Source organism: Triticum aestivum, chromosome 5A (genome assembly GCF_018294505.1).
Source record: "Triticum aestivum cultivar Chinese Spring chromosome 5A, IWGSC CS RefSeq v2.1, whole genome shotgun sequence".
NCBI classification, from domain to species: Eukaryota; Viridiplantae; Streptophyta; class Magnoliopsida; order Poales; family Poaceae; genus Triticum; species Triticum aestivum.
Genome location: NC_057806.1, coordinates 682,518,889 through 682,542,716, shown reverse-complemented (window position 1 = coordinate 682,542,716; position 23,828 = coordinate 682,518,889). Strand labels below are relative to the sequence as shown.

The window sequence follows — 23,828 nt, the reverse complement described above, 5'->3', positions numbered from 1 at the left end:
TACACTATGGAGGTCGAGAAAGGACGCAATATGTCACAGATTGGAGGAGATGGATGGGCTCGTTTCCTCGCTCGCATGCGTCTTACTGGTAGTGAGTTGATCAGATTCTCCTTCAGAGCAGAAAGACCCAAGCTGGTTGTCATTTATATCAACCTGGTGGAAGATGATGAAGATGACGAAGATGATGAAGATAATGAGGACCCACTCAATGAAGATGATGAGAACCCACTTCATGAAGCCATCATAGCTCAAAGAATGAGGCTGAGCAAGGAGGAGGTGTGCAACCTATGGGACATAATTTCGCCACGTGATGACTTTGTCGGGGTGCCATTCGTGACCCGCCTGACAAGTACCATAGTCGATCGGCATGAAATGGTATGTTATACGTACTGCATGTAGTAATTTGATGATATATACATGTTGTATTGTTATACTTACAAATCTAGTCGATGATATACTTTAGTGTAGAGTCTGATCACATGCTTAGGCTATTTATTAATTGATATGTTTTTCTTATTCAGAGATTGCCAAAGAATCTATCTGTGAGTTGTGGTATCGAGCCTGATGAAGAAGGCTTAGTTGGACTACGCCTTACCGCAAGGGGCTCCGTCACCACATGTACTTACCGCATGGGCACAGATGGTCACACACACTTGAACTCGGTTGGGTGGAAGAGATTCCTCGTTGGCAAGAATCTTGGTGCTGGACAGGCCATCCTAATTACTATCAGGAACACCAACCGCCCAGGCTTGAGGATGATGATCGTCGTCGATATCATCTAGAACTACATATGTGTATGTGGCTATATCATCTAGAACTACATATGATGATCGTCGTCGATATCATGTAGAACTACATATGATGGTCGTCGTCGATATCATCTAGAACTAAATATGATGATTGTCGTCGATGTCACCTTGTACTGCTTGAGGATGCATGTTGAGTATATATGAAATTGTTATCTAGTACTCCCTCGGTTCCAAATTACTCGTCGTGGTTTGAGTTCAAATTTGAACTAAAACCACGACGAGTAATTTCGAACCGAGAGAGTACTACCTAGTACCTATAATGCTTTATGAAATTGATATCTAGTAGTACCTAGTATCTGGAAATTGCAGTTTATCAAAGTCGGAATGGGGAAATGGTGAAAGATATAACAGTAGCGCTGGACCGGGAAATCGCTACAGCTAAGTAATAGCAGCGCGTTCCTGAAAAGCGCTGCTGCTATAGTCAATAGTGGTAGCGTGAGTACAGGCAGCGCTACTACTAAGAGTTAGCTGTAGCGCCTTATTGGTAGCGCGGGTACCCGCGCTGCTGCTAGCCTTTTCCCTAGTAGTGTAGTAGCATAAGAGATCCATTTTCCACTACATAATAGCATAGGAGATCCATTATAACACTTAATAGCATAGGTGATCCATTACAACTTAACAACATAGTAAATAAGGTTCTTACACTAGGTTAAACTTCACATTCCCCCAAAATGTACGCCCATAATCACTTGCAGTCATGCCAGTCCACATCCTTATATAAAGGCCTTTGGATGTACTTACTTCACCAACATATCAAAGCCACTTCAAGACTCAAGGATGGCCTTGATTTGCTCTAACTTCTCCTTGCTGCCATACCCTTGTTTCAGCAGCTCAGCAACAACAAGCTCAAGCTTTGCCTTCTCCTTCTTAAGAACATCTCTGTCAACTTGAACATCCTTCATAGCCTTTCTGGTGTTCTTGGTGATATCAGCTTCGCTCTGCAAAATGCACCTCTGCTCTTTTGCAAGTTTGAGCTTTTCCATCTGCACCTCCAACATAGCTTTCTCCTCTAGCTCCTTCTTCTTCTTCTCAAGTTCTTCCTCCTCCACTTTTTTCTGGTGCACCTTCTTGTCCACCCTACCATCCTGCCAATCAAACATCTTGGATACATCATCAACAAGCTTGGTGTACTCAATGCAAAGCTTATCATTTTCAGTCCTAAGCTTGGCCAACTCCCTTTCATGTTCACTCTTAAGCCTGGCCAACTCCTTCTCAAACTTCTCCTTGTCCTGTACCCTTCCAAAGTTCTGCTCATGGAACATCTCCCATAGCTTGCACAAACATCTCTGAAGAACAGTTGGCCAAGGCCCATCAACCCACTCTACAACACCACAATTCACACCATTTTCCTGCATTTATAAATGTGATAAGTTATTACAAATGGACTAGGAGCTTATTTCAGTTCCATGATTAACTTGTATATACTTGATAATTTCTAACAATGAATAACATAAATGAGATATGATAAGTTATTATAATGCCATGATTAAGTTTCCAAAGTAACAAAAATACATAGCAGAAAAATGTTTATTGGCATCATATCAAACAAAGTGCTGCATCATATCAATCATCAGTGACCATACATAGCAGAAAAGTTTATTGCCATCTAACCTGGACTGGGCAGCCATAGAAACACCTTCCTGTTAAAGGCCCTTCAAAAGCAACACGCTTAATAGGCCTCATTTGATGCAGAATGCACTTGGGATGAGCAAGCTCAAGTTGGCCACAGAAAAGAGGCTCCACAGTGGTGTCTGGTTCCTCCTGCAACCAAAATAACCAGCAAACACTAGTTTCAATCTGCACTCAACCAGAATATACTTGCACGCTTCATTAAACATGAACACTAAAAAAATCCCCAACTCAACATGAACCCTTACACTGTACTGAGATGAACCCTAGCTTACATCAATCCTACAATCAAATCCCAGCCTCACTATTGAGAACAAGAATCCTACAACAGCAACACTACACTTAGCAAGATCCATGGCGGTAGCCTAGGCCTACTAGCACCTAACCCTAACCCTAGGTGGCAAAGAACTTACCATAAGTCCCATGTCCATGCTGACGACCTCGCACTCCTCCTCCGAGCTAGTTTCCTCGTCGTTTCAGGAAGGCATGATGGCAAGGAGGTCAACGGCGAGCCACCTCAAAGACGGCGAGCGGCGGCGAGCTCGTACTGGAGCAGGGGAGTGAGAGCAGGGGAGTGAGCGAGCAGGGAGAGAGTGAGTGAGCAGGAGCGCCTGGCCGACCGAGGGGGTTTATTTACCCCAGTTCCGACCGGGCCGCACGGGCTAACGGCCGTCAACGGCCGCGCCGTGAGCGCGCGTGGCCAGGTGGCCTGGCATGTGGGTCCGGGCGGTAGAAAAACGGTTCAATCGCTAGTTACGGGCGTTTTGGGTTTTTTGAAATAGCGAACCGCGCGACTGGTAGCTTTCTGAGAAAAATTAAAAAGTGATAGTTTTTTGGAACCCTATCCTGTAAACTAGTAGTTTTATGCTATTTACTCCAATATGCCGGGCTTCCTGACGGGGCACTGCTTCGGTGACAAGAGCACGCTGCTGGATCCTAGTCTTGCTCCGTTGAAGACCCACGGCATCCATGGGTCGGAACAAGCAATTGTGGAGTGGTATTATCTCTGCCGGACCGGGAAGCGGCATTGCTCGTGCGCAAATGATAAAAGTCCATGCCATTTATGCAATCCAGGGTTTGTCGACGATCACACCTATGTAGTTGACGACGAGCTGTGTATACATCAAACATCGGTGATGTCGGTGCTGAAGCACTGGTGCAAGAGAAACCAGGACAACGTGGTGGAGATGGACATTGCTATCAGCAAACAAGAGGCAAGTCTATACATATACATGCCCTGCCAACCAATTTGCTGTCCTTAGAAATGAGTCATGGCAGTTGTTAGCTTTAGTTTTTACAAGTTTCTTGTGTGGATCAAATTATTGCAGGCTGTTGCGCTACTGCGGGCGGTGATCAATTCAGAGACTGCGCTGACGGATGCCTTCAAGGGGAGGTTTCAGCAGGAAGCGCAACAGTTGCCACCTTTGAAAAGAAGAACAGGTTCGCCATCGGTGGAGAAGATGCAGATCTTTGTCAAGATCTTCGCAGGCGAGACCATCACCCTTGACGTGGCAAGCTCCGACACGGTCGGTGCCGTCAGGGGTAAGATCCAGATGAGGGGGAAGCTAATGGCTGATTGTGGGTTAGTGTACGGTGGCAAATGCCTGAAGGATCCATGGACCCTGGCTGATTGTGGCATTCACAGAGAAGCCACCATCCACCTTGAGTTTTACCCCCGCGGTAGCTAGCTTAGGGATCACCAGATTTGCTTGTCACCTATAGCTAGCTGTTCTTCCTGTGGGGAATATGCAAAGAGCAGCTTGTTGCTAGTTCTTATCCAAATGATGCTTATCGAAACTGAAACAGAATGTCTAGTGTCATCGATAATTTTTTTGACGCTGATGTCATCGATCGATAATCATGATCATGTCATCTTGCCATGCTTCACTGTAGAAAACACACTGTCATATTTTTTTTTGAAGCTTCATATAATGGGCTGAGAAGTTCAGCTTGCCGAGCATGAGAGTAAGATTAATAATGTCATTTAGACACAATTAACAGGCAATCCTGCACTAAATAGTGATGTGTACACCGCATATGCCACCCTATATATAATCAACACTTCAACAGGTAATGCCGCACTAAATGGTGATGTGCACAGATTTTTAGCATCATTCAAATTCACAGATTAGCATGGCACCGCCACTGTGTCAAATTAAACAGAGCCAAAACAACTGCCACCAGAACGAATTAAAACGTTTGCACGACCAGGTTTCATCCCGACCGGCCGGCTGTAGCCGTCAAGTTGATCAGGCTTCATCCTGACTGGCTGCATTTCAACTTGAAAAATTCAGAGGTGATGGTGCATTCTCTGGTGATGTTACAGTCAGCAACCCCCAGCCCCATAGGCATCATCTGAGAGTAGTAAGACTTAACAATGAGAACCCAAAAATCAAGCCAAACACCCACCAGATCATACAATTGTTATTTTCAGTGGAGGAAAAAGATCACACACTGATCTTGTAGTTACATAGAGGCCTGTTGAAGGTCAAGTTTATTTCAAAAATATTTTCGATTTTTTTTACTTTTTGTTGAATTACTAATTTATTTTGCATATAGGGTGTATATACAACCAGGAACCACCCTTTGGTTCCTGGGTGTATATCCCTATATGAGGATTTTTTTAATAAATAAACAAAAAGTCAAAATAGTTCAAAAGTATTTTTAGATTAAACTTGACTTTGTTTTGCTCTAGTATATAAATTTTCACGAAAAACCAACATCCAGGGAAAAAAGACAAAAATTATTTGCTATTATAGGTCACTATTCACACTATTTTGACTGAAAATTTGTCTTTTTTGAAAAGAAGTCAAAGGATCATTTTATTTTTGTGAAAATTTTCTCACAAGTACTCCCTCCGTTTTTATTTAGTTCGCGTATTAGCTTTGGTCAAAGCCAAGCTTTGTAAACTTTGACCAATTTTATAAACAAAAATATTAACATATACAATAACAAATCAATATCATTAGATTTATTATTGAATGTACTTTCACATCGTATAAATTTATTATGGTAAATGTTTATATTATTTTTTATGAACTTGGTCAAACTTTATGAAGTTTGATTTCAGTCAACTCTAATATACGGAGTAAATAAAAACGGAGGGAGTATAATAGAAGGTCAAGTTTATTTCAAAAATATTTTCAGATTTTTTGACTTTTTATTGAATTACTAATTTATTTTTGCATATAGGGTGTGTATACACCCAGGAACCAAACGTTCCCGTCCCCAAAACCACCATGTATTCATGACTGATCAAAACAAGCAAGACACACCAGTATGGTACGCCCTCCGTCCCATAATATAAGAGTGTAGTGTCAAAAACGCTCTTAAATTATGAGGCGGAGGGAGTAGTTTTCAAACAAAAGGGCACAACTTGCACTCTGGGAAAACTGGGCCAAGGGCATATGAAAGGAAATGTATGTCTCCATAGCATACCTTGTTTTTTCAGTAATACAACATAGCAGAAAATAGTGGCACAAGAGTATGCAGGACATACATTGACAAAATTAAACATGTCTAATACGTTTCATCAGAGGGCGCTTCCTCTTCACTGCTCTAGCTTGGAGCTCTCGAATCTTGTAAGTTTGAATATAGCAATGGTAGGGCGGTATCGGAGATTTCCATGCAAGGACCTTAAATGTCCCCCCTTGAGGCTTAGCGGTTCCATACAGAACATCTACTGCCGTTATCTTGGGAACTTCCTCTTCGGAAGAGCATGTCTGATTAGTATCAAGAACAAGAATATCTTCAGTAGGTGTACCCATTGCTTTAACATACACAGGTCTATTCTCACTAAGAAGTTCATGCGGATGCCCACCAAACTTACAGAGATGATTTTGTATGTACCCTCTTCGGAATGCCAGAACCTTGCACCAGAAATTGATACTAAAATTGGCTCTCAAAACACATGCAGCGATGCTTGCTTCAGCGAGATTATAATTCATCAACTTTGCCATCTCCATTGCCAAATACACAAGCCTCGGGTGCATCTTGGGATCTGTGCTTCCAAACGTCATCACCTTGAAAAAATACCAGAATTCCTCATCAGACAGATGCTTCAGTACTAGAGTCTGTGTTGTTCCAAGCTTTGTGATCTTGTCAGATCGGCTTGTGATAATGATTTTACTACCACTTGTAGTGCTCTGTCGGCAAAGAGAGCACATGCTTTCCCACAGATCTTCGTCGAGATCCCCTACTATGTCGACGATGATCAGCAATCTCCCGTTATTCTCATGTCTTGCTGCACATCTGCCTCTCAAAGTGGCTATATCTTGAGCTCTGAAATTATCATGCCTGAAAAAAACAATCTGGGGGAAATGATCACGTACTCTTTCGTCTTCGCAGATATGAGCGACAAGACTGGTTTTCCCAACATTCTCCGGACCAACAATTGGGAGGACACCAAAGCTACAAGTACAAGATTGTGTGCGCAGCAGGAAGTTGGTAACTACTTCTGTCTCCCTCTGGCGGGCAAACATGCACTTGTCCAGCAAGAGATGCATGATGTAAGGCTGACGACGCAGGCGAGGATATGTTGTCAGGAACCTCACCATCTCGCTGGCATCAAGAATCATGGATCTCAAACTGTCGAGGGCCTCTTCAAGCCCTTGCGCTGTTCTTTTGTTGTTGCTGCGGGAGAGGCAGAGGCGTTGTGCATAACGAAAGTTGGACACAACCCCAGATTGACTCACAGCCAGATTATTCTCCTCTTCTTTATGTGCTTGGCATCTGAAGGTGTCAAGCACATAGTAGCCTTGGTACATGGCATACCTCAGCATGCTAAGCTGCTGGAGCATTCCATGGTTTGTGATGTGCCGCCCCATGGCCTCGTCGATGATGACCTGCCCCCTGAGTAGAATCCTCTCCAAGCCAGCCTCAACGGCCTCCGCCGGTGGCTTGGAGTATTTGTTGACGATGGAACTCACCGATCTTGATATAAGTTCACCCATCAAGGCAGAAATGAAAATCTCCATTGGTGGGGACTAGGGGGGGTTGTATCCTTGGGAATGAATGAACACCGAGCTTGGAAGTTGAACAGTTGATGTCTCTGCAAACTCTTTTTATGCTCTGCCCCTGCCTCCTCGGTCATTGCTGGTTAGCAAAGTCATGGTTCCTGGTCAAAAAAGAAGGGTCGATTTGGGACTAGGGGTACTTGTATCCTCAGGAATGAACACTGAGCTTGGAAGTTGATGTCTCTGCTGGTTAGCAAAGTCAAGCTTCCTGGTCATACTAAAACATTTTACCATTCCATAGACTTGACTGACTCTTAATGCCAGGTACAACACCCGATCTCTTCGGGCATTGTTGACGAGCCATCACCACACAGATTTATCTAACTTTCTCTATCAACCGAACCTGGCTGAGAACCAACTCTTGGATCTTTGTTGATGGACCATCACCATGTATTTCTTTCTATCAGACAGACTTGACCGAGAACCAACTGCTGGGCCTTTGTCGCTGAAACATCAATGCATATTTTTCTCTCCATCAAACTGACTTGAATGAGGACCAACTCTTGGTTCTTTGCTGCCAACACTTCATTGTCTGAATCAAGGAGAGACTTGCATGCACTGACCAAGTCCTACCAGAGTTTCAGTCTACAGAAATTTCTTTGTGTCCAAAGGAGCCCTAAATCATTTCACACTCATTAACTCTGGTTTCATTTGATGCACGGACAGTCTCTAAACTTGATGACCATTTTCAGAACCGTCCTTGAACTAAAACTTACATTTAGTTCTCAAAGTTGCTAAAGATTACCTGCTAGTCTGCTGCCATATAGGCCTTAAAACTCTAACTTATAATTTGATTGAAATCATCCAGCAATCTTCAATTTTAATCCGCAAGCCACTTGTTCAGCTAATGGGTTTTAAATGAATCGGAAAGAAGGGAGAGAAATCGAAAGCAACCTGTCGAAAGGGAAACGGGAGCGTCGACTCGGCTCTTGAGGCAGTTGAGCTGCAGCTAGCTAGCCTGCCGCCACGGCGAGGGCGGCGGCGAATGGCGGCGGACGAGTTCACCGGCGATCCGACGGCTGCCCCTTCCCCCACAATCTCTTCCTCGCAGTTTTTTTTTCTTTGAGAAATTCCTCGCTGTTCTTTTTTCTGGATTAGAGGTGCTGCTCTCGCACCAATTGGGCCAGAGCTCGTCGTGGAGGCCTTGTGAACTGATGGCCTTCATATGGGCCGTTGGCCAGCTGGGCGACTGGCCCGCTTACTGAAATGCATAAAATATATACTCTCGTACCTATGAACATTATTCCGAACTAGCAAATGTGCCCGTTCGTTGCAACGGGAGACAAAAAAGTATGGCTAACCAAACAAGTATTACTCAATATCCTTATATATGAGCGTACTCTATTGTTGCCATTTTTTTCTCACCCTAGCCGATGATGGCCGCGATGTTCACGTGATCACAATGCACTCGACATGGTAAATCCCAAGGCTATGAGTTTGCCAGTACATGCCACACTTGTCATTATGTTGCGCAAGGGAACGTTTAAAACTTTAAAAACAAATCTCATTGACCACGAACTACTCCCAATGCCAAGACATATAAAGACTTTTGAAAAACTAATCAAATCCTAGACATAAAATACTTTTGAATCAGTGAACAGTTTTTCGAATCGACAATTTTTCTTTTGAATTTTTTTATTTTCTCAAAAAAAAATCATGAACATTAGTTCTGTTTACAATTTTTTTGAATGTATGAACCGGTTTCGTATTCAACATTTTTTGAATCGACTTTTTTTAAAAAAATTGGGGGAAAATTTAAAAACACATTTATTTATTATTATTATGGTGAACATTTTCTAAAATTTTATGAACATTTTTTTCAGATTCCCGAATATGTTTTGAATACATGATCATTTTTTAAAAATCATGAAGTTGATTTTATTTCCTGACCATTTTTTACAAATTGTGATTTTTTTTATAATTTTGCGAACAGTTTTGCAAAACCACCAACATTTTTTGAACTGCAAACTTTTTATGATTTTCTAAACATTTTTGAATTCACATATATTTTATGATTTTTTTTATCAAACTCGCAACTTTTAGAATATTAAAATCCGGAATTAATTTAAAGAAGAAAGAAAACAGAATGAGAAAAGAAAAGACAAGAATGTAAAATGAAAATAAACAGGGGAGTGAAACCCCGCACATGGGCCGGCCCATGAACGCATAGAGTGAGAAAAGAAAGATAAAAAATTGTGGAAGTTGGGGATCGAACCCTGGTCTCCCCGCTAAAAGAGCGATCGGCCAACCACTCTGATACTCATTGTTCTGTAATCTATGCTCGTCGCGCCCCTATAAAACAACGAAGGAGGCGTCAATTTTTAGTCCGAAAAATCGAATCGTTTTTTCACTTATGGGTGGCATTGGTGGATAATTTTAACCACGTTGGAGGGTAATTTTAATGACGGACGACCGGAAGCAATAGCCGCTTTATTAGTAACTAGGAAAAATACCCGTGCGTTGCAACGGGTATAAAGTAAATCTGAGTGTTCATGTGATATTTAAAAGTTTACCTGTCACAGTGAATAATAAGATTTTCCAATTATAATAGTTGTAAGACTCGTAAGGATCCACTTTATGAAGATCTTATTGTATTCCAAAAGCTCGTAATCTTTTTCTCTACCAATATAACCTACTTCTTCAACTCCCTCTAAAAAAATTTAATTATGTGTAATAAGTTGTTGTTATTTAACAACCCCGTGTAAAAATAATTAAAATATCTAAACATTTATCGATCCGATAGATCATCGGCTACTCCTTCGATGCGAAAGTAATTGTGCATCATTCGGTTACTTGTAACAGTTTCAAATAGATCATATATTAATTCCTATATCTCGCAATCCCTATTAACATTGATTCATATTCATGCTTTCCCACTTTAAAAATATGATGGACGGAAAGTAAAGTATTTACAATGCTTGCCGTTCTTTGTTGACACGTTGCCGCTAGCAGTAGCGGCACACCCTCCACGTCAACAAGACCACTTACCTAGACATTATCGTCGGGCCTCGATGGGGATCAGGATTAGGGTACGCAGAACTGCGGGATAGATGGTACAACGGAGGGTAGTGCTCCCCCTTCCCAGCAGTCGTGCTAAGTGAAACAGGACGCGAGCAAGATGCACCGTTGTCGCACTCTCTCTATTCTTCATCCCTCCGTCTCTCCACCCTGTCTCACCCATGGCATCCAGATTTGAGGAATATCTTCATGGACAGCAAGCACCGCTAAGCTTCAAATATCTTCTCCCTTAAGAAATATTTCTTTCTAATATTTTACTCACTTTTAATTATTATACTCTCTCCACTCTAAAATAAGTGTCTTAATTTTGTATTAACTATAGTACAAAGTTGTACTAAATTTATGACACTTTTTTCGAAAGAAGAGCGTACATATAATGTAACAACAAACATCATCAAGTAACAATAAACAACAGCAAGTAATAATCGTCGCTCTTCCGGGAAATAAAAAATTGTAATTGATGCTAGCGCATGCATCCAGTAGCTTCTGGCCGGTACAAGACCAATTCCATTTGTTTCGTTATTAAAGAAAAGCACCGACCGGCCAGCGCCACTCCTTCTCATCCATCTACCCATCTGCTTGCCTTATCCACATCGCCACTCCTTCTTCTCACTCAGCGCTACTCCTCCTCTTCTCCAGCCACTATCACCCAGTGTTGCTCCTCCTCTTCTACATGTGTTGTGCCGACGATGCACTCCACTCTCCTGGAGTGTGCGCGGCCGTGGTGGCTGGCCAGAGCCAGGGCATCACCCCTTATCAGTGAGGAACCCATAGGCGCCATGGAAGCTCCTTTGCCATGGGTCTGATCTGGCCGTCCTGCCCCAGTCGCCGGCCCGCTCCGGATCCGGCCAGCAGCCTCGCCTCCAATCCGATTCGGACGGCCCCGCCCACAGCCTCCGCCACCTGCGACACGCCCCCCAGAGGTCCGGCCGATCCCGCGCCGCTCATCCTTGCTTCGTCCTCTGCTCGGCACTCGCGTTTTCCGCCTCGCCCCGGCCTGCTCCAAGCCACCAACCGAAGCATGTCCACGAAGTCCAACCGGCCCTCCTCCCAGGCGCGCTCTTCGTCCGTTGCCGCGTGCTCCACCAGGCACCAGCAGCTTCGTGTTGAGCCCGTCGAACTGGCGGTGCACTCGGCGCAGCTTGGCCTGCACTCCCTGCAGGTGTAGCCACGACAGCGCCGGCACGAAGTCGCTGATGTTGAACTTCCCGGTGCCGGTCAGGAGCGACACGGTCATCTCCTTGTAGCTGCTGGACTCGTCCTTGTTCCCGACCGCAGCGCCTGGGCCGATGCCCCCCCCCCCCCCCCCCCCCCTCTCTTCCTCTGCTCCGAAGTTGCTAGCTCGCGAGCGCCAAGGCAACCACGACCACTCTATCTTAGGGAGATCGATGCGTTCGGCTTGTTCCACTTGGGAGTTTATCCTCCTTCACATTCCATTTCACTTTCCTTTGCTCCCTCTTCCACATTACGGAGGAAATTTCGTTCTTTTCCCTTCTCCTCGGATGAAATTTGTTCTGTTCCCTTCTCCTCTGTAGGAAATTTGTTTGGTTCCCTTTACTTGAGGGTGGGCCCGGCGACGGCGGCGCGCGGCGGAAGGAGCGGCCGGCGGCGGCGCGCGCCGGATGGGTGGTGGCCGGCGGTTGCGGCGCGCGATGGATGGATGGGAGGCAAGGTCGTGGGTCTCGGGTGTTTTTTTTCTTTTCTGTTGCCCGTACCGGTTCAGGTTGACTGGATAATAGGATTGCGGGTTGATTATCAGTAAAATCAGGGTGTTTTCTGTAAAAGTTGACGACGGACGGGCAGAAGCACTCCGTGCTTTATTAGTAGGGAAAGATATATATATATATATATATATATATATATATATATATATGTATGTATGTATATATGTAAAAATAAAGATTAGTAAAGTCGGCGAGATTTCTCAAAAAAAAAAGCATATCGATGAAAAAAATCTAGGCTACTACTAAAAATCTAACTTGTTGCTAGTTCTTATCTGAATGATGCTTATACCAAAACCGAAGCAGGATGTCTAAATGTCATCGATGATCATGTCGCCTTGCATCAAGACAGAGAATCTAGCCATGCTTCACTGTAGACAAACACACTGTCATATAACAGGCAATGCTGCACTAATAGTGATGTGATACAGATTTTTAGCATCAACCAAATTCACAGATTTACAGGAGAGCGTGAATGTCAGGGCCTTGCGAAACAAGCCCTTGTGCGAGATTGGGCTTCTATGTTGTTTCACCTCTCTGGGAGAATGCATTCTTTGTAATTTAATTCCCCTTTTCTCCTTACAAATCTTCTTGTAAACTTGTCTGGTGCCCCTTGTGGCTTGGAATGGAAGTGTTCAGGCAGGCGTAAGCCCAAATAGGAGAACATGGCACCACCACTGGTCAAACTAAACAGAGGCAAATAAAACTGCCACCAGAGCTTCATCTCGATCTACCGGATGTAGCCGTCAAGTTGATCAGGCTTCATCCTGACCGGCTGTAGGCATCAGCTTGTGAAATTCACAGGTGATGGTAGATTCTCTGGTGATGTTATAGTCAGCAACAGTGCACGAGTCTCTAAGATATCTGCTAGCATACAGCAATTTATGACGACATCCAGTCGGCATCGACACCTTATCCTTCATCCTGCTCTTGATGGTGGCAATCGTATCGGATCTCACAACCTGCACGGTTATGGTCTTACCCCAAGGGAACTTGACAAATATCTGCATCTCCTCCAGCCTGCTGATGAACACATCAGTCAGTGCCGTCTCTGAAGTCAGCAATGCTCGCAGCAGCGCAACAGCCTGCAAGACAAGGTCCAGAAACGCTCACGAAAATCACAGCAAACTGAATTTAGCAATTCTGCATTCATTTCACAAGCATACCTCCCGTTTCCCGACAGCAATGCCCATCTGCAGTACGTTAGCCTTGTCTATCCCACACCAATGCTTCATGATAGACATGGCAGAGGCCTGATGCACAAGTAGATCATCGCCGACGACATAGTTCCCACCCTCAACAAGCTCAGGATGCCAGCAATAATGTGTGTTATCATCCTTCGGGCACCGGCAGGCAAGCGCCCGGTATGACTTGATGTTGGTAAAAATGTCAAATGGCATAACGCCTGGATCCATGAACATCATATTGGAGAGGACACCTGTTAAGCGCCCAACATCGTCGAGATCAGTGACGCTTCTATAGAGATTGTCGAAGCACCTGCCAAGATGGCAAGTGCCAGCCCCCATGTTCTTGATCACACAGCTGATAGGGTAAGTCAAGAATCCGAGGAGCATGTCGACAAACTCATGGTTGCATTCGGCATACATGACCTTCTTTTCACGGGTGTGGTAAAAGACCTTTATCTTCCATTCTGAACCTGCAGAATCTTGATCCAATGGAATAATATTCTGACGGATGATCGGTGTCATAGTGGCATGAGTGGCCTTATGATTATCAGTTCCCTTCAATAGAAATGCATCAGTTAGTACGGTGTCTGACGAAAGAAAGGCCTTCAACATGGATAAAACCTAAAAAATTATAAGTGAGTACTCCAGGTAAACAGTAAAAAATTGATTCCACTCTACAAACGATGCCATCAAAAAACCTTACTTGTGTCCTGGAGACGCTCACTTCCACCTCCTCAAAGCCATGACCGATACCATCAGAATCGAACGCCTGAGGCAGCAATAGCATGGTGCTGGTGGATGCTGGCTTGATTTTCATGTCATCACTGATCACATACCGTTCTTTGCCACCTACAAACGTCTCTTTGCAGCCTACTTGCTCGTAGACATGCAACACTCTAGCCATAACTAGGGAACACTTGCAGAGCCTGGAAATCTCAAGGTCATTGGTACTGTGAGTTGACTTGCAGAGCCTGGCAGTAGATCAAGAATAAGAATTTAGAGCACATATAGAGTTCTTTTCAGTACACCAAGAGGGTTATATATATATATATATATATATATATATATATATATATATATATATATATATATATTTATATACACAACCATTTTCCTATATATATATATATATATGTATGTATATGTATATGTGCATACTGGAACTCATTGGTGTGAGCAGGCGTGAGAAGCATGCCATGGCAGGCCTCAACCTTCAGCAGGCTACTGTTTCTGAGGTGGTCGACGCTGTCGCAGAGGTTGGAGAGGCATCCCCGCAAGGATGACGCGCCTATTGCGCAGGACTGGAGTGCAGAGAGCGGCAGAGTGAGGAAGGATAGGAGGACATCGACGAAGTCGGAGCCCGCGTCAGCCAACAACACACGGTTCCGCGGCCTGTCCATGGCGAGCTTGATCTTGATGATGCCCATACGTCAGCTTATCTGTTCCTAGCCCTTCGCCAATCAGAGGTTTAATGCAGCCGCAAGTAGTGTTTTGGACGAAGTTCAAGCAGTGGTGGAATGCAGCTGCAAGTATCAGATCTGTATCACCATAGATATAATTAACGAGCAATGGTTGTCCTAAACAGCAGCATGCATAAAAAATCATCATCAAGATGTGAATGGCGGCAAACTGGCATCGTACAACGATCAAGAAGTAGCGGTCAAAGCGCTTACTGATACTTCCTAGAACTTCAATTATTTTGAAACAGAGGAAAGTATAAGTTAAACTCATCTATAGCATTGATCAACTATTGCAAAATAGCCAAAAGGGGACCAAACCGCAAACAAAGTCGTTGGCACCAGCCGAAGTTTTGAAAGCTAAAGATTTATTTGGGGATAATACTCAGTTGCTAAGTCTCGATGGCGAACAGTTTAATTCTGGCAGGACACAGAACTGCATGTTAACTTCAAAAATCTTCGACAAGTTAAAAGAAGTGAACCCACTGAAACTTTATTAACTATGAACACTTAGATACTCCTACCAAATTGCTTGACCAACATTTGTTTGCACTAACATAAGCAGCCAGCAGAATGGACATGTCAATCATAATTTTAGACATATTACACCAGGTCAAAACAAATCAAGGTGGACCAATCCGTACAACCTCAATCTGAACCCTAAACGTACAGTCTGAGAGGAATCAGCTACGCTTTATCAAATCCAGTCTCTGGACCGCTCAATAGATCAGGTCCTCGAAGCAAACTGAAAGAAACACGGTGAGGGGAATCGGACGCGAACCGTAGAGGAGATGGCAGCGGGACTCGGCTTCAGAGAGTGGAGCTGCTCGCCTGCTACCACCGGCCCGCCAGGCGAGCCACGGCGAGGGCGCAGGGCGATCTGCGGCGGCGACGGCGATCGGCGGCTGCGCGGTCTGGGTCGGGCTTGCAGCGTCCGGCCGCTGCTCTCTGCTCTCTGCTCTGCTCCTCTCCCGTAATTTCCTTCTCTCCCTCTCCTTTTTTTTTTATTTCGCTTTGGAGGAGGTACTCCGCTTTTTACTCCGGGATGACAGAAGCCGGCCCATTTCTTAACGTTCAAGATTTCGTCTTGTCACGTTCCAAACATTTCAAATTTAGGATTAAAAACAGAAGCTACTGAATAAAAGTAGAATATGCAGTAAATTATTAGAATATGTAGAAAACAATACCGGAGACAATGAAATGAATAAAAAACATCCATACATTTGTAAACGAAAATAATGATCATTACAGTTTCCCGATAGTTCATAAAGAATGTTATAACTTGTTTTCCTGTATACCACCTATGTCAACCCGCCCAGACTCCCGTGCTCCACCACCTAAGCCCCCCCCCCCCCCCCTCGCCCGACATTGCCCCGCCACCGCCCGCTTCGGTCCATCTTCCCCGGCCATTCTTCGCCGCCATGGAAGCCTCCTAACCATCCCCCGTCACCATGGAGGCCACGCACGTGAATCCCCTCCGGCAGATCTCGTCACCGGTCATGTGCCCCCGCCGTCGCTCAAGGCACCACCGCGCCTGCCCGCAAGCGGCAGTGCAACACGGTCGTGCAGGGCAGAAATCTGGCTGGCCCCACCGAGAAGGCACGCGCGCCGGGCGCCGCCGCCGTTGCGCGATCTGCCCGGCCACCACCGGAGAAGGTGGGCAAGGTTTCGGGCGTGAAGCGCAAGAAGGTTCCTATGAAGAGGCCGGCGCCTTCATCCACGCCCTCCGCCCCGGCAAGAGCTTCCCCGACGATATGCTGCTTCCACCGTAGGTGAGGTGTTCGATGAAATGGCCGGAAGGTATGCATCTTCGATCCCTTGTACTTGCTTCGCTTTTCGCCATTTTGGTAGCTCATGACTTGATGCCACTCACGATAGCGGTGGTTCGAACTATGCTTTTATTTGCGCATGAACTATGATTTATTGTTCGAATTTGAACTCAATTGTCAGAATCGCTATCAAATTCTCTTATTGGGGGTTTTCGGTGTGCGGGTCGACGCGGAATATGCTTTTTTACGGGTCGGCTACGCGGGGTCTGCTCGACCGCAGCCCGTGTCGGCCCGCCAACCCGTTTTTCAACGAACTGTAAACGCATTTTGCGGATCGGCATTATACGGGGTCTGCTAGAGATGCTCTAAGTGGGTATGTATAAAACTCAAAAGATGGAGAGGGGAGGAAGTACCTAGGTAGAAAAGTATGGCCGAACGAAAAAGTCACACCATCGCAGACTCCCCTTTAAAATAAAGATACATACAAGCGTGCGTATATATGTGTATCCACTATTTGATTAAAAAAAGTATGTGCATACGCTCGACGATCGTCTCATAGTGGTCAGAGCCGGAGACGGGGGTTGCGAGCCGGGGTCAGGCCCCCATCGCGTTGCCCCCCCTACAGTATCTCGTTACTACGTGCTAGTTCTATAGAAATTTACTTTGGCACATGGGAGCATACGCTCCTGCCATTGAAAAATATTTCAAAATGTCAAAAAAATTCAAACCAAAATTTGACGCGTATATCTAAACATTGTACGTGTGTACGCCAAGTTTTGTGAAAACCTGATATTTTATACGCCTTGTGTAGAAAAGACAAAATAATGTCTCATGAAAAGCCTTTTTTAACACTAAATTTTGTCATTTTTACATGTGACATAAAAGTTGCGGATTTTTCACAAGATGAGTTTCTATGCACGTAGAATGTCGAAATGTAGCCGGGAATCATTTTGTCAGAATTTTGTGACATTTTAAAATATGTTTACTAGACATTTTAAAAACCAGGAGCATATTTTTTCCATGGAACGAGAGCATATGCTCCCATGTGCCAAAACGCCTCTCTCCTACTTCTACCAGTAGTTTGTACGTATAAAGTGTATTGCCATTTGTTATTTAATGCTAAATTGATTATGGCCCAACATGGCAACTTTCTAGCCCAAAGACCATGCACCGCCGCCCCTCGCTTCTCGACAGGGAAGACCGGCAGAGGGCACTCCACTTCGCGGCGATTGAATCCATCAGAGTTCACGAGACAACGACCACTTGTGTGCTTTACCAGTATCATACATGAACAGGTCAAATTCAACTTCAAGGAATCAAGGTATGTCACCGCTGTATTGTAATTCTGGTAAATTTTTGCTTCCTTTGAAGTAAATAGTTTCTAATTTACTAATTTGATAAGGCTGATTCTAATTTAGAAATCTAGTGTCCCTCTTTTGTTTAATTTTTCAATGATTGAAAGATGAGGAGAAAGAATACAAGGAAAATATATTCCTTTTTTCAAGTCCATTGCTTCTAGCTCAAACATATGTGAGAGTGCAAATCCATCGATAAAGATGTAGCTTTTTTTATTACCCAGCATATACGTTCTTCGCCGCCTCATGTTTAAATCCTGGCTCCGCCCCTGGTAGTGGTGCATTGTACGCGTATGTCCATCATGTTCTCTCATCCTATTTCCCACGCCACTGTCAAAAGATGTTCCTCGACAGGTGATGGTGCGACCGACTAGTGGTTCAAAGCATATAATTTTTTTTCCAAATTACTACAAAATTGTTTTACCAGTTCCAAAATAGTGCATGCTTTTACCACGTGGCATATGCAAGAAATTCTTTGCATCACACTGGTGTAGAAACTTGTCCCATACCTGCAGGTAACAAGATTTAATGCATGTCCATGATTCATGTAGTGGAGGCCGTTAGTTTAGTTTATGTTTCATGTGTTGCGATCAAGAGACAATCAGAATAAAATTAGCATTTTTTTTGGCGAACTTTGCTCGTTTAGAAAGTAAGGACTATGAGCTGGCTGAGGTCTGGGCCACCTGAAGCTATTGAGCTGAACAACATTGATTGCAATTTTCTGTGATGTGAGTGATACAAGTTTTACCTGCAAAAAAACATTATTATCTAAAAGTGAAAGAAGCTAAAATTAGCACTGGTGTACGAGGTTCATCTTAGAAAAGCTAGCTGGCAATTTCTTTGGTTTGGACTTTTTTTAGGTGTGAGAACGAACTGGTTTTTTTTAGGGGTGAGAATGAACTCGTTCGCTGAAAAAAACCCGGCGCGTCCCAACCCAAATGGCCCGACGGACCCAATGCTAACCATCCTTGTTTTTCTCGAAAAGGAGGAGGACCCCTAAAAAACTGAGTTCGTTCTCTCTTTCCCCCTCGCCCGGGGAACGATCGTTCGCACCAGCCTCCCCCGTGAATGCCAGCTGGATATTCACATCATTTGGGTGTGAACAGCTGGTTGGTAGCTCTTTTATGCCAGCCAACAAAATACAAAATGGTCCATTGAACAACATTGATAAGCTCTATATAATTGTACCCTTGCTATCCGAATCCAGAGGAAACGGTACCGACTGTCCCTAATTAGTGGTGAGTTCCATGTAGGTCCTACTTACGATGTCTTATAGTGTACTCTCTCCTATAGCAAACTATTTACGTTGATTCAATTTTACCATGGTAGGTTAGATCTAGTTACAATTAATTATGACACTTTAACCATGCTTCCTAAGTGTTAGGGAGCTGATAAAGTACAACTCTACAAACCTATTTGTTTCAGTATTGTTATGTTTTAATTATTAGTACCAAAGTAGTAGTTAATAATAGAACTATAACAGTGGCAGATAAGGCTATGGCTCCTGGACATACATCCTTTATTAAGCGTAGGTTTATTTTGGATGATGTGACTTGCTTCATGAAACGCTACATAAAATTCATAAAAGCATCTGCTATTTTTACTTAAAGTACACTTGAAAGAGCATGCAATAAAAACAATTGAAATTCTTGTTGGATGTGCAAAACATGAAAGGATTTTCCTATAGAATATATTAGACGGAGAGAAGAGATTTATTATTGGTGGGTATAGTGTATCTGTCATGTAAAATGGACAATTAATTAGGACCATATTTTAGGACAAAAGAAAAAAGGCCGACATGGTGATCTTTATTTCATATCCTTTTCAATACAGCCGTACATGATATGCATATATATACTTGCTCATAAAGAGAGCTCATGATTGTGGTTTTATTTGAGTTGTAATCAGTGATCTAGTGGATGGTGGTCTCCTCATGTGGCAATGTGATAATGGCAGAATCTTCCAATTTGAGTCTGACTTAGAAAGTGATAGAATTATTATTATTATTATTATTATTATTATTATTATTATCTATCTTTGAACGCATGTCTGGATTGAAGATTATTTTACATTAAATTTGATGTTTGCTATTTTCTGGGAGTCTTAGATTTCATTGAGCACTATATGCATATCTGTACTTGTGGTGAAAGAACTCTACCTTTCTACAGTATATGTTGTTTCTTCTTAAATCACGTCTTATATTAGTACTACACCTTTCTACAGTTATATGTTATCTCTTTTCTATATGTTATCGATGGTCTAATTGTCAAAGGGTACTGATAAAAAAGTTGAATGTATTTAGAAAATGTTTATTGGTGGATGATAAGAGACATTTAGTTAATTGGGAGACAGTGTGTCCACCTGTTGCAATCGCAGCCATTAATTCAGTGGGGCTTAACAGGTAGGTGTGGTTGGCGAATTGATAGGTGGAGGCTACACCAAAGCAACCGAATAAAAAGAACAAATCAACCAGGCAAATGTGAGCACCCGAAATGGGCAAGAATCACCCATATTAGAAGTTAGAAGTTAGAACCAACTTTGCCAAAATGTACGATAGATAGCTTGTTCCTCTACGTAGTACTTTCTAAGCAGCTCGCCATGAGCCAAGAATTCCTCCTAGCGACCGAACAACCATCACATAGCCACGATCAACAAGAACTGCACGGCGTCGTCCGGCAAGAGCACACACCAGGAGACCAACTGCGGCATGGGTACACTGTGCAACAAGGCGGAGGCCCGACGTTGTCCGTCTATGGCCACAAGCGCAAGATCACTCTGATCCCGCTCGTCTTCCTCATCTACTTCGAGGTGGCGGGCGGCCCCGTTCGTGCTGATGACGGCCATGGCGGTGCCCAAGGTGAGGCCGAGTCGGTGGGCGTTGCAGGTGAAGGGTAAGAAAGACTGGAGGCTCTTCTTCAACACTCTGTTCTGGAACCTCAACTACTGGGACTGCGCCAGCACGATGGCCGGCGAGGTGGAGCGGCCCGAGCAGACGTTCCCGCGGGCACTGGCAGTCGCCGTTGTTCTGATCGCCCGCAGTTACCTGCTGCCGCTTATGGCCGCGACCGGCGCCACCGACGCGTCGCCGGATGCCTGGGTCAACGGCTACTTGGCTGACGCGGCAGGCACGTAGTATAAAGTTGCATCCCCGGATCCAAATACTCCCTCCGTCCCTAGTTAATTTTTTTAGATTTATCAAGATACGGATGTATCTAAATACCTAATGTAAGATAAGTAGTTTAGGAGAGAGGTTGTACTATTTATATCCACCCTAAACCATAAACGCAACATTTTTTTTTTGAGGAAAAGGCCATTATAGCTAGCTTTATTTATAATTTAACCAACGCTTACACCATCTGTTAAGAATTTCAACATAAATGTCGGAGGTGAGTCCAACCACAAGTTCGATGGATCTACACGTCCATTTTGCGCTAGCACATGAGCTATCATATTAGATTCACGATTACAATGCTCTAAAATAACCTTCCTGAAATCGAGTAACAGTAACCGGTAATCCTCCAGAATTGGAGCTGCTATTGTGGAGTGGCCTGTATTTTGCTGTAGAGTTTCGACAAGATTCAAACAGTCCATCTGTACCAGAATGGAGCTGCAGCCAACAGAATTAGCAAGTTTTAGACCTTCTACTAGGGCTGTAGCTTCGACAGTAAAAGCATCTGGCACATGATCAAGCTTTGCTGTAGCCGCACAGACGAACATACCCGCACTATCTCGGATGACTGCACCACACGCGCACCCATATTATCATGATCCCAAAACGCAGCATCAACCACAAACACAACATTAACTTATATTCCATTCGATACATCCTACAAAAGTGTGACAGCCCGGCCCATTTGACATTTCATTACCACGTGGCTAAATGGAAATCGTGTGTTTCTCAAAAAAGTTTGAAAATCTAGTACACATACTCCTGGAAAAAATAAACATCTATGGACATGCCGTTTTAGGTTTGAAAGAGGGCTTGCCAAAGTTAGTTTGTTTACTTTTCTTGGTTGAAGTGATAGTGTTTGATTTAAATAAGGATGAACTATTTAAAAAGGAATTTAGATTTGTCAAGATAAGGATGTACATATTTAAATATATAATCTAAGACAAGTAATTTGGGATGAAGGTTGTACTACTTATATATCCACCCTAAACCACAAATGCAACATGGCTTCACTTTTTCCTTTCTACAAAAAACATAACTTCCTAGAGTGGGTGTCGAGAATGGAAATATGTATTGAGCATGTGCTTTCACTTTCAAGTACATATTTTAAGGCCTTCTCGAGACATCAAAAATTCTGAAAGAAGGCTCTATAACACATCACATTACGTGCATGTACCATGTCCCATCTCACAACAACATCGATATCATAGGGCATGCTCATCTTGAAACACATGCCATAATATTATATGGTTTGACTTTACGCAAGCACTGAAAATGAAGTTGAAGAAATTTTGATATGCCATAGGCAACCATTTAAAGAGCTTACATCACCATAACGCTGATGTTTTCATGTTCCGGGTCAGCTCCAAGAAAGCTGAACGACAACAAATAACATCCCCTGCGCTCACCCGATCCAATGTGATGAATTACTGGTGGGTGAGGGTGGAAGCAAGGCCGCCACAACACCCCTCATCGGCGGTGACAGATTTACGGTCATATGGAAAATCAATGTAATTGTGTAGGCATCATCGGGGGCACATGGCTCAAATACTGGACGGGAGCCGGCGCAGTGATCTCCTCCATCGGCATGTTCGAAGCTCAGATGAGCAGCGGTGCGTTCCAGCTCCTCGGCATGGCGGACATGGGCCTCCTCCCGGCTTTCTTCTCCCGTCGCGCTGCCAGCACCGGCACCCCGTGGGTGGCTATCACCTTGTCGACCGTCGTCACGATCGTTGTCTCCTTCCTCTGCTTCGAAGACGTTGTCGCCACGGCCAACTTCTTGTACAGCCTCGGCACATTGCTCGAGTTCGCATCCTTCCTCTGGCTCCGCGCCAAGCACCCAGCGATGAAGCGCCCTTACCGTGTGCCGCTACCGTTGCCCGCGCTTGTGGCAATGTGTGCCATGCCATCCGCGTTCCTGGCCTACGTGTGTGTGTGGTGGCTGGGTGGAAGGTATTCGCCCTCGCCGCGGGGCTGACTATGCTCGGCGTCGGATGGCATGGCGTCATGAGGGTGTGCAAGGCCAAGAAGTTGCTCAGGTTCAACAATACAGTTTCTGCTGACCTTCAACAGGATACTACTGGAGACGACTATCATCTGGTTCCGGGGGTGAGAAACTATCGTAGCTTAAAAGTGGCCATGCCTCATGTTTTTCGACAACTGAGTTGAAGCTTTAGTGAGTAGTTGTTATTGGATGAGCTGAATTTGGAGCAAACAAAACAATTCCAATTCTGCGATACTATCAAGTTGCATGTATATCTTAGCCTTTCAGGGAGGATAAATGACATTGCAACAGTTCCGAATTCAAAATATGTCATCAAACGCACAAGCTTATGTCCAGTTCACTTCTTGGAGTAGTTAAGCTACAGTTACTTTATGCCAATATACTGATTGTAATTATCTTCCATGGTCATCAACGTGTAGCCGTGGTTTTGTACGTTAGTAAAGAATTTTCTTGTTTTATTCATGGAGCTTAGAATCATTTTCGTATTAGTGCAACATTACATGCCACAGAACCAAGCTCTTATAATTTAGATGACGGGCGGGAGTACTAAGACCTAGTAGACCGCTTTATTCCATGTAAATCTATATCAAGCTTATAAACAATTTTTCAATGGAAGCTTATAGACAGTGTTCGTATCTAGGTAGCCATAATTTGTGTAGCTCAATTCATTTATCTGAAAAATGGAAGGCTCAGT

At 44.0% G+C, this 23,828-nt stretch overlaps 1 protein-coding gene and 2 pseudogenes across 3 annotated transcripts; 1 reads left to right on the top strand and 2 right to left on the bottom strand.

The window, feature by feature from the left end:
• Nucleotides 1-11,227: 11,227 nt before the first annotated feature.
• Nucleotides 11,228-11,708, bottom strand: LOC123105969 (flavonoid 3',5'-hydroxylase 2-like; annotated as a pseudogene).
• Nucleotides 11,709-12,566: 858 nt separating this feature from the next.
• On the bottom strand, nucleotides 12,567-15,859 carry LOC123105968 (uncharacterized). Of its 3 annotated transcripts, none has more exons than XM_044528147.1 (5): nucleotides 15,618-15,859; nucleotides 14,538-14,917; nucleotides 14,083-14,350; nucleotides 13,359-14,000; nucleotides 12,567-13,277 (listed from the first exon to the last, which is right to left on the bottom strand). In XM_044528147.1, the coding sequence occupies exons 2-5, from the start codon at nucleotides 14,804-14,806 to the stop codon at nucleotides 12,948-12,950; spliced, it is 1,509 nt and encodes a 502-aa protein (XP_044384082.1). In that variant the 5' UTR covers nucleotides 14,807-14,917; nucleotides 15,618-15,859; the 3' UTR covers nucleotides 12,567-12,947. The 3 variants fall into 3 exon arrangements, with proteins under 3 accessions (XP_044384082.1, XP_044384081.1, XP_044384083.1); XM_044528146.1 differs by having other exon boundaries at nucleotides 14,538-14,902; nucleotides 15,618-15,853; XM_044528148.1 differs by having other exon boundaries at nucleotides 13,359-13,934; nucleotides 14,538-14,902; nucleotides 15,618-15,853.
• A 4,892-nt stretch (nucleotides 15,860-20,751) lies between these two features.
• LOC123101798 (probable polyamine transporter At3g13620) lies at nucleotides 20,752-23,446 on the top strand (annotated as a pseudogene).
• Nucleotides 23,447-23,828: the final 382 nt, after the last annotated feature.